The following is an 11341-nucleotide window of genomic DNA, read 5'->3' on the forward strand; positions in this document are numbered from 1 at the left end:
CTCTGTAAAGGACAGGGGGAATTTACAATAGGGGAAACAATTCAGTCTAGATGTAGTTCTGTTTCAGTATCCAGATACACTAGCGGGAAAGAGAAAAATTTGATCAACTCACCCCTTTTGCCAAACAAGGCGGCCAAAATATGAGAGAAATCCCACTTTGGTTCTTTTTATATTCAGGAACGGCAAGTTCAATGCATGAGCTCAACTGCCGTTCTGATGAGCAGGTGGACTGAATCGATTGGCGAAATTTTAAGAGGTAAACCAGTGTTTTCTTGGTGCTGGAGTTTCCTTTTTCATTAGAAAAACTTCTTCAGTTTGGTCCAAGTTTGCTCTAGCTCAAACGTTTATATGTGACCTTTGATTAAAAAATCGGCCCTTCTCTGAATTTTTTGTTGCTGAAGTCAGGGCTAGGACGAGAAGCAGCCCTAACTCTTCCCCTTTCTGATAGATGGATTCAACACCGCCAGAAGTTCCTCTAGACCTCCCTGCTCTCACCTTGCTCACCAACTCAATAGCTACTTCCGGCACAGGAGATAAGCCCTTGACAATTAGATTGAAGAATCCAGAGGGTCACAGTGAGAAATCTCCTCCAATTTCACCGTCCATACTGCTCTCCCCATCCCTCAAAATCTCTCCAGATTCCTCTCACTTGAACTCTCCGTCCCTCGTTTCCCCACCATCCTCTGCCTTTGTCTCTGCATTGCAGTCTCCATACATATCTCCGCGAGCGCACACCCCGACCGAAAATCATCAGCAGTCGCCTGTATCTCACTCTGGTTCGCATTCGGATGACGTACCGAGCTCCTCTTACACTCCCCCACCAGAAAGAACCGATTTTTCTGATGACTTAACCGACCAGAAGCCTAAATTCTCAACATGTGTTTCAGATCCAATGCCGCCCCGGATCTCATTCTCCTTCCCTGTTCCTCGCGTTTCGTTCACGAGAGGCTCTGTTTCTCCTCCTCAATGCGCAAAACTCAGGAGCTGCGATGTTTATATTGGCTATCACGGCCAAAACATCAATCTGGTTCGCTTCTGTAAATGGTTGAAATCGGAGCTCGAGCTTCAGGGCATTGCTTGTTTCATTGCGGACCGAGCAAGATATTCAGACACACAAAGTCTTGAAATCACTGACAGAATTATCTGTTCTGCAACCTTTGGTGTTGTGGTTATCACGGGAAGCACTTTCTTGAATCCTTTTAGCATGGAGGAGGTTAGAATTTTCAATCAGAAAAAGAATTTGATTCCGCTGCTCTTCGAAACAGATGTTGGGGAAGTGACAAGTCTCCTTGATCAGCGGTTTGATGAGAAGCAAAGACTGTGCAAAGTGCAGGAGAAGGAATGGAGGGAAATGATAGAAGGGTTGCTGAGGTCTCATGAATTCAAGCTCGAAGCTTATGACACTGGCTGGAGAAATTGTGTGTCAAGGACGGTCGGGATCTTGAAATCAAAGCTGGGTAGGAAGAGTGTAGCAGACAAGGAGGTTGATTTGGAGTTCCCATATCCAAGAAATCAGAGTTTTGTGGGAAGAGAGAAAGAATTGCAGGAGATGGAGTTATCCTTCTTCGGAAGCACCGAGTGCGATGACGGCAAGTATGTGAAAATGGGATTTAGAGGAGGTTCGGAAGGTTTACTTGATGGATTTGCAGATGAGGAAGGCGACAACATAAAAACCAAAGGGAGGTTTATTAACTTAGAGATGAGGAAATGCAAGGAACCAACTTTAGAGGCATGGATTGAACCAGTCATTGAATTGACAAACAGAGGTAGAAGCCCACAGAAGCAGAGGCATAAACAGAAGAAATCCAGACATGGAAACAAGAACTGTGGTAAATTAGAGTCTCGATTCCACCAATGTGGTACTGGTAATGTGGTCTGTTTAACAGGTGGCACTGGTGCAGGTAAGACTGAGATTGCATTGGAGTTCGCTTACAGATACGCTCAGAGGTATAAAATGGTTCTCTGGGTAGGAGGAGAGGCAAGGTACTTTAGTCCGAACATATTGAATCTGTCATCGAAATTGGGTTTGGATGTGAGTGCAGAGACACAGCATGAGAGAGGAAGGATCAGGAGCTTTGAGGAACAAGAACTGGATGCCTTTCAAAGGGTAAGGAGAGAATTGTTTAGAGATATCCCATACTTGCTGGTAATTGATAATCTTGAATCAGAGAAGGAATGGTGGGATGGGAAAGATCTGCAGGATTTGATTCCCAGAACTACTGGAGCTACCCATGTCATAATCACAACTAGGCTTTCAAAGGTTTTGAGCTTTGAACATCTACAAATCCCACCGTTACCGATAGCAGATGTCGTGGTTTTGATGAAAGGGAAGCGGAAGAAGGATTACCCCAGTGAAGAATTGGATATTATAAGGAAATTCTATGACAGACTTGGGCAGTCAAGTTTTGGGTTGGGAATTGTGGAATGTTTGCTATTTGAACTCGCCATATCTCCATCTTCACTGTTTGAAGCCATCAACAGAGTCTCTTTGGGTGAGTCTGCTGCAGATTCTGCTTCTTGTTCTATGATTGCTAGTGATGACCAGTTCTTCAAAAACAATCAGTTTTTGATGAAAACCCTGTATTTTTGTTTTACCATGTTGTGTCAATTCAGCGGAGGAAAGAACCTTGCTTCTAGAATGGTTCTTGCTGGTGCTTGGCTTGCTCCTGCACCAATTTCTGCAAATCTTTTAGCTGCATCTGCAAAGAGCATTCCTGAAACCAGAAACGGGTTTCAACATTGGAAGAAGTGTTTGAAAATGGCTGTCTGTTCCTGCTCTAATTGCTTCATAGGACCACAAACCCGAAAATGTGAAGCTGAGTCTGCTCTTTTGATTGCAAAGCTAGGCCTAGCAAGAAGATGCAACAAACAACCGGGATTCTCAATCCAGTTCCATGATATCACCCGACTGTTTGCAAGAAGAAAAGGTGGCCTGACCACTGCAAAAGCAATGGTGCAAGGTGTGAGGAAAACAGGAAACCCAGTGCTCAATTCAGATCATCTCTGGGCTGCTGCTTTTCTGGTTCTTGGTTTTAAATCAGAACCTGTGCTAGTCCAGCTTAACGCAATCGATCTGGTTGTTTTCATTAGAAGGGTGGCTATACCGCTATCTCTTCGTTCATTTACATTGTTTTCTCGATGCAATGCTTCATTGGAGCTTCTAAAATTATGCACCAACATGCTCGAAGACGTTGAGAAATCATTTGTGTTGCAGATTCAGGATTGGTGCCACGGATCACTGTGCTGGAGGAAGAAAAACCAATCTAAACATAGAGTGGACGAATATGTGTGGCAAGATGTTACACTGTTGAAGGCTACATTGTTAGAAACCAGAGCTAAGTTATTACTCATAGGGGGGCAATTTGACCATGGTGAAGAGCTATGCAGGACCTGTATCAGTATAAGAACTGTAATGCTGGGCCATCACCATGCTCAGACTTTGGCTGCACAAGAAACTCTTGCAAAATTGGTCAGGTTCAGAAGTAAGATATGATCTGAAACCTTACTGCCATTTTTTTTTATCTTCTCTCCATTTTTCCTTCATATAGGATACTTGACACTGTAAATCTTGTAGAACTTATTACAATTCAGAGAGGAGGGTATCTGTTTCTCTCAATGATTTCCCCTTTTTCCTTTACTTTTTTTATTGCTATTGTATCCTCTCATTTCCATTGCCTTAGAGAAAAATAGTTTATAAATATGCTTTCACTCTTCAGAGACAAAATACTATCACTAGCCATTCTTTTCTGCAGACTAAGATAACACATTAAAGGTGAAACCATCTGTGGAGTACAAGAAAGCCAGGTCAAGAGCATAATAATTGGTTTTAGATTTCAAATTCTAAAAGAGAATGCAGCAAACTAAGACTTTCAATGCACCAAAAGCATAACAAAGACTATTGATTATGGCTGATACTGAATGGATCTGAAAATGGTAATAAAAAATTCTTGTTTGTGTCATTTTCCAAAATCAAAAGTTTGAGTGAGATTTGAGCAAACCTGTAACACCCCGATCTCGGACCTCAGGAGTCCGAGTTCGGTTGGTATTACTTCCCAGAGGGAAGAGTGCAAAGCTTACACAGTGAAAACGTGGTTAAAAAAAACTTTTCATTTTATTTCATAATAAATCTTTTTCTTACATTGATCATCATTCATAACAGAAGAAAAGCAATTACAATTTATTCTCAATGACAAGGAAAGTAAAAGTATACCACTGCTCTGCTGAAGACTGAAAAAGAACTGCTCACCAGCGACTGATTTAATACCTGACACCTACAGTTGTAATTAAACACAAATGGGGGTGAGTCTACAACCCAGTAAGAGATAATCATAAGTAAATAAACACAATTTACAACTGTAGTGGGCTTTAAGCTTCTAGTCTTATTTTAATTTTCGATACACCACACATGTTTGTATATTTTAATTTCCCTCATTATCATTCTCAAATACTCTCTTTCACACAACTATCACTAGGTTGTCTATACCGGTAATAGTCATCTATGGGCGTAGCAACTCAGTAGAACACCTCAATTCTACATGTTGGCCAGACTATGAACCATACACTCCCAGTGGTCCCCAGACCACCAGGCACTGCAGTGAACCACCACGGGGACCCCACCGGTAGCTAGCCGGGAGGTCAAGCTCTCAATCTCGGCATGGTTCATGCTACATCCTAACCATGATGGTTATTAACCATCCATGGTCCTCTAGAGTCTCAAACCAGTGTGAGTGAAATCCTAAGTCATAACCAAGTTCACACATTCACATTGAACAGTATTCTCAAATTCAAAGTTCACTCGTTCCCTCACGATTGGTGTCATGACTAATCACAACAATCTCATTCTCAATTCCATGATGACGTTAGGACTCACACCGCTCTCACTTAGCACACAATGATGTAGTGTCTTTACATCATTAAATCACCGGCGGCTCACTCTCCATGGTGGCTGCACTCTGGCCGCGAACCAGGTAGCCCTTGCCACAGGTCGCCACTTCCGGGATTTAAGGGGTACTGCATGCTGAACTCTAAATATCCATTCACACCACATGAATGAATTAAATGAGACTCTAATCTAACTCAATCTCATCACAATGCATGATATAAATGCTCAATTAACATGCAATCATAAACACAATCTTTTTCTATCATGCATGACATATTAACACTAACAAGCATCTCAAAATAAACATGTATTTAAAGTAACTCATAATTGTCAAGCATGAATTTTATGCATGTCATGGTCTAACTCAAAGCTATCATGTTAATCACATAACCTCTATAGCACTACGATAACAAGCAACGTGTAAAGGGTTTATTCACATCTAAAATTACTTATAACATCCTTTACCTCAAGTGCGAATCTGTACTTTCACCAAGAGTGAGTCTCAAGATGCTCTAACAGTAGGATCTGGTAATTAAAGCAATATATTTGAATTAATCACAAAACCTCTTACTAAAATTACCAAAATACTCTTCCTGAATCTTATTAAATAAACCACGTTTCTGTATTACTATTTTGACTGAAGTTCATAGACCAATGGATTCCTCTTTTTAATACGAATCCAACGCACCAAACCTCACTCGATTCCGAGTTTGGAGTGCGAAGATATGTCCATTTTACTGAAATGGATCTCACGGATCCAAATGGATCTCTTGGTACATTTCGGATTTCGGGCCAATCCGAGACTACTTTCTGATCCAACTCTGATCTGGATCCAAACCCTGTCTGTTTGGATTCAGATCCTTCTCATAACTGAATCCAAAACTGCTCGTCGGATCCAGAAAGTCTGATTGGGTCTGAACCGGTTCGACCCGGACCGGTTCACCCAACAGATTTGGGTATGAACCGGTTCACCCAACTGGGTTGGATCTGAACCGGTTGGACCCGAACCGGTCCACCCAACCGGTTTGGGTCTGAACCGGTTTGACCCGAACCGGTTTACCCAACAGGTTCGGGTCTGAACCGGTCCATCAAACCGGTTTGGGTCTGAACCGGTTTGACCCGACTCGGTTTACCCAACTAGGTCGGGTCTGAACCGGTTTGACCCGAACCGGTTCACCCCAAACAATTTTTTTTTTAAAGGGACTCGGTCTGGGCACGACCCAGACCGAATGGCTCGGTCTGGGTCGCACCCAGACCGACCCGGTTCGGTCCGGGTGACCGGACCGAACCGGTCCCCTCGATAAAAAGGGGCGGAAGGGACTGTGCCCCTTCCGAAAACAATGGCAGAGGGTCGGCCCCTGCCGACCCTTTCTTTGCATCCACCCACCTGGGTTGGCATCCGGGGCCGGCCATCGGTGTTGGTCGGTCGCCAGATGCCGGCCATCGGTGTTGGTCGGTCGCCGGATGCCGGCCGTCGGAGTCGGCCGCCATAAGGTTCGGCTGACTCCCCCCCTCTAACTCTGTTTATTTTTTTTTTCTGTAGCTCGCCGGCAGCCATGGCTGCCAGCCCCCCCTTGCTTTGACGGAAAAGAAAAACGAAGAAGAAGATGAGGGAAGGGACTTACCTCACCGCCGTCGCCGGTAAGTTCTCTCTCTCTTTCTCTCCCCCTTCACTCTCTGTCTCTCTCCCTCTGCCGCTCGTTTGGGTGCGGTGGAGGGAGGCTGCGTGAGGGTTTTTATAACCCTCACGCAGGGTGAGGATAACCCTCACCCCCCCGCGGATATCGGGGGGTGAGGCTTATCCTCCCCCTTCCGTTACGCGGTTTCCCCTGTGGGGAAACCGCAGTTACCAATTTTTTTTTTTTTTTAAACTCATCACCTCCGGCGACTTTGCCGGAGGGGGTTTTACAATTCTACCCCCCTTAAAAGAAGATTCGTCCCGAATCTTACTTGGAAACAAATGTGGAAATTGCTCGCGGATATCAGATTCACGCTCCCACGTAGCCTCCTTATTGCTGTGATGACTCCATCTAACCAATACCAGAGATAACTCCTTGTTTCTCAGCTTTTGCACTTTCGTGTCCAGGATTTCGATGGGCTTTTCCCTCATACTCAAATCGTCTTGTAAATCTAATACAGTCTCGACTGTATCCAATATATGGGAAGGATCTGGTACGTACTTCCGTAACATGGAAACATGGAATACATTGTGAATTCGAGATAAAGAAGGTGGTAGAGCTAACCGGTATGCTGCCTGACCAACCCTCGCAAGTATTTCAAACGGTCCAATATATCTGGGGTTCAACTTTCCTCTTCGACCAAAATGCATTACTCCCTTAAACGGAGATATCCTTAAAAAACACGTGATCACCTTGCTCAAATTTTAACTCACGATGTCTTTTATCCGCATAACTCTTCTGGCGACTTTATGCTGTGAGAAGACGCTCTCGAATGAATCTCACTTGATCTGTCATTCGTTGAACCATCTCTGGTCCTAACAGCCTCCTTTCTCTGACTTCATCCCAACACAACGGAGTTCGACATCGTCGACCATCTAATGCTTCAAATGGAGCCATGCCTATACTTGCTTGAAAGCTATTATTGTAGGCAAACTCCATTAATGGCAAAATATCATTCCACGAGTCGCTATACTACAAACTACATGCTCTGAGCATGTCTTCAAGGGTTTGAATGGTTCACTCTGACTGATCATCTGACTGAGGGTGAAAAGTTGTACTCATTTTTAATTGTCTCCATGGCTTCTTGAAAGCTTTGCCAAAATCGCGATGTGAACTTCGAGTCTCTATCTGAAACAATTGAATCTGGTACTCCATGAAGTCTCACAATCTCTCTAATAAACATTTGAGCCAGTTGGTCACACGAGTGAGTTGTCTTACAAACTAAAAAGTGAGCTGACTTGGTTAGCCTATCGACAATCACCCATACAGAATCCATCCCCTTCTTCGTCTTAGGAAGCCCCGAAACAAAGTCCATTGATATGTCCGCCCACTTCCACTCGGGAATGAGAAGTGGTTGCAAAAGACCACCTGGTCTTTGGTGCTCAATCTTCACCTGCTGGCATACTAGACATTTGTTAACAAACTCAGCAATGTCTCTCTTCATACCACTCCACCAAAACGTATCTTTCAGATCTCGATACATTTTAGTGCTACCAGGATGGATGGCATATCTAGAATGATGTGCCTCTTCCATCAACATATTTCTAAGTTGATCATCCTTGGGAATGCACACTCTCTGACGAAATCTAATAAGTCCTTGATCATCAATATTGAATTCTGATTCTACTTTTTCTGAAATCTTCTTTCTTACGTGCATTAATTCTAGGTCTACGGGTTGTTTTTCCTTAATTTGCTCCCACAATTCTGACTTCAATGTGGTTTGCACGAATAATAAACGACCTGGTAAGCATTGAGCTTCTGCCTTCTGATGAGCCATTGAGGAGAATAACTCCCAATCTGCAAGTCTAGCTAGAGCTCCTGCCTTTCTGCTAAGAGTATCAGCGGCTACATTCGCCTTACCCGGATGGTATTTTAACTCGAAATCATAGTCTTTTAGAAATTCCAACCATCTCCTTTGCCTCAAATTCAAATCTTTATGAGAAAACAGATACTTAAGGCTTTGATGGTCGGTAAAGACCTCAAATTGCTCGCCATAGAGGTAGTGCCTCCATATCTTAAGGGCAAAAACTACTGCTGCTAACTCCAGATCATGCGTCGGGTAGTTGACTTCATGTGTTTTGAGCTGACGAGATGCATAAGCTATCACATTTCCGTGTTGCATCAGAACACAACCCAAACCTTTGTGAGAGGCATCACTATAAATAGTGAAACCTCCAGATCCAGAAGGTAAGACCAACACTGGAGCAGTGGTCAAACGCTTCTTTATCTCTTGAAAACTTTGCTCGCATTTCTCATTCCACTCGAACTTTACATCTTTCTTTGTGAGTTTCGTCATAGGAGCTGCCAACAACGAGAATCCTTCAACGAATCTCCGATAGTACCCCGCTAATCCCAAAAAGCTGCGAATCTCAGTAGGATTCTTGGGTCTTGACCAATTGGTGACTGCTTCAATCTTTGCAGGGTCTACCATAATCCCATCTTTAGAAACAATGTGTCCAAGGAATGACACTTGTTCTAACCAAAAAACACACTTAGAGAATTTGGCATAGAGCTTATGTTCTCTAAGTGTCTGCAAAACTATCCTCAGATGCTCTTCATGTTGCTCCTTCGAGGTAGAGTATATGAGGATGTCATCAACGAATACTACAACGAACTTGTCCAAATAGGGTCTGAACACTCTATTCATCATGTCCATGAAGGCAGCTGGCGCGTTGGTCAGACCAAACGGCATGACCATAAATTCATAATGGCCATATCTTGATCTGAATGTTGTCTTGGCCACATCTTCCTTCTTAATTCTCAATTGATGATAACCTGATCTCAAATCCAACTTCGAGAAGCATGCCGCTCCTTGCAGTTGATCGAACAAATCGTCAATTCTCGGCAAAGGGTATTTATTCTTTATGGTTACTGCATTCAATTGACGATAGTCTATACACATACGCAGTGATCCGTCCTTCTTCTTCACGAACAAAATTGGAGCACCCCAAGGAGATACTGAAGGTCGAATAAATCCTTTTTCCAATAACTCCTGTATTTGCTCCTTGAGTTCCGCAGGGCCCATCCGATAGGGAGCCTTCGAAATGGGTGTTGTTCCCGGAACTAGGTCGATTTGGAACTCAGTCTCCCGATCAGGAGGGAGACCTGAAAGATCTTCTGGAAAGACATCATCATATTCACAGACTATGTCTACATCTGATATTGAGAGATCTTCTTTCTCTTCGGTTTTCATGTACGCCAAGAATCCCATGCATCCTTTTTTAATATATATATTGGCCTTCAAACACGATATGACAGCTGGCTTATTTAACTTTCTAACACCCTGGTATGTGAAAGTTGGAGTATGGGGTATCTGAAAGCTGACACACTTTCTTCTACAATCGATAGTGGCATGATGGTCCGACAACCAATCCATGCCTAGAACAACATCTAGATCCTTGAAGTCGAGTTGCAACAAATTCACAGGCAACTCTCGATCTTCAATTATCACAACTTAATTTGTATACACCGTATCCACAATAGTGGTCTCTTCTATAGGGGTCTCTATTAAGTAAGAAACACTTAATGGAGAAGGTGTCACTGGCAACCTTTTCCCAAAAGCTGAAGAAGAAAAACTATGTGTGGCTCATGAGTCGAATAACACACGAGCAAGAACACCAGAAATAAGAAGTGTACCTTCAACCACATCAGGGTTGGCAAGAGCTTCTTGCAGAGCAGTCGCATAGGCGCGACCTGGTACTGCTGGCTTCGGCTTTGGTGGAGTGTTGTTTCTTCGATCAGGCTGTGGGCAATCATTAGCATAATGCCCCATCTGCTGGCAGTTGAAGCATTTGACATTCCTCAATTCGCATTTACCCTCGTGCCTCTGGAGACCACAAGTCTTACAAGCATTGTCCGACTGGACCGGCTTCTGAAACCTTTGCCGCTTGGCTTGCTGATTGCCAGCATTCTTGACTTGCTTACCCTGGTTCTGACCAGGGTTTTGTCCTCTGAAATGCCTCTTATTGCCGCGCTGGAATCTCTCCTTAGAATAAAACTTCTTTCGAGAAGATTCTGCCATATTGCCACCACTATGCTGAGTCTTTTCTTCCGTCTTGACTTTTTCCTTCGTTTGCGGTTTCTCAGCTGTCCGCATCTCCCAGAACTCGTACCTGGAGGCATAGTCCACCAGTCGACTATATTTCTTTATTTGTCGTGGCCCGACCAACCTCAAAATATCGGGCCTCAAACCCCTCTCGAACCTTCTGCATATTTCTTTCTCGTTTGCCACCAAGGACTTGGCAAAACGGGAGAGAGAGTTGAAACGTACGGTATATTGGGCGACTGTCATGTCACCCTGCTTCAATTTCCTGAACTCTTCTTCTTTTTCCACCCGTTGACACTTTGGAAAAAACTGCCTGAAAAACCTCCTCACGAAAGTAGACCAAGGCAAGTAAGTGTCCGGCTCCAAGGTGTCCCTGATGGATCTCCACCAGTGCTCTGCATCGCTGGTCAGATTGGATACAGCTATCCAAACTCTTTAATCATCTGGACATTGGATGGCATCCAATGCCTTCTCAACTTGCATCAGCCAATTCTCTGCCGCGACACCATCAGGAGTGTCATCGAAGAGCGGAGGCTGCATATTCTTGAACTTCTCCGCCCATGAGGTGATACCAGAAATCACCGTTTGTGGCTGACTTTGTTGTGCCCGAGTCGTTTGCAGCAGCTCATACAATATGCGGTTTGTTGTATACTCAGGCGGTACCCTCGTACTCTGACTCATTGGGGATCCAAGTGGAATCTCCATACTTTCTTCTCTACCTTTAAGATGAGTATA

General features: G+C 43.8%; 1 protein-coding gene across 1 annotated transcript; it reads left to right on the top strand.

Moving 5' to 3' along the window:
• The first annotated feature begins 236 nt into the window (after positions 1–236).
• Positions 237–3698, top strand: LOC149812595 (uncharacterized). Its single transcript, XM_089991833.1, has one exon. It carries the CDS (start codon positions 449–451, stop codon positions 3491–3493), a length of 3045 nt encoding a protein of 1014 aa, XP_089847959.1. The 5' UTR covers positions 237–448; the 3' UTR covers positions 3494–3698.
• The last annotated feature ends 7643 nt before the right edge of the window (positions 3699–11341 follow it).

The sequence above is a fragment of the Nuphar pumila genome, chromosome 16 (genome assembly GCF_984573655.1).
Source record: "Nuphar pumila chromosome 16, dmNupPumi1.hap1.1, whole genome shotgun sequence".
NCBI classification, from domain to species: Eukaryota; Viridiplantae; Streptophyta; class Magnoliopsida; order Nymphaeales; family Nymphaeaceae; genus Nuphar; species Nuphar pumila.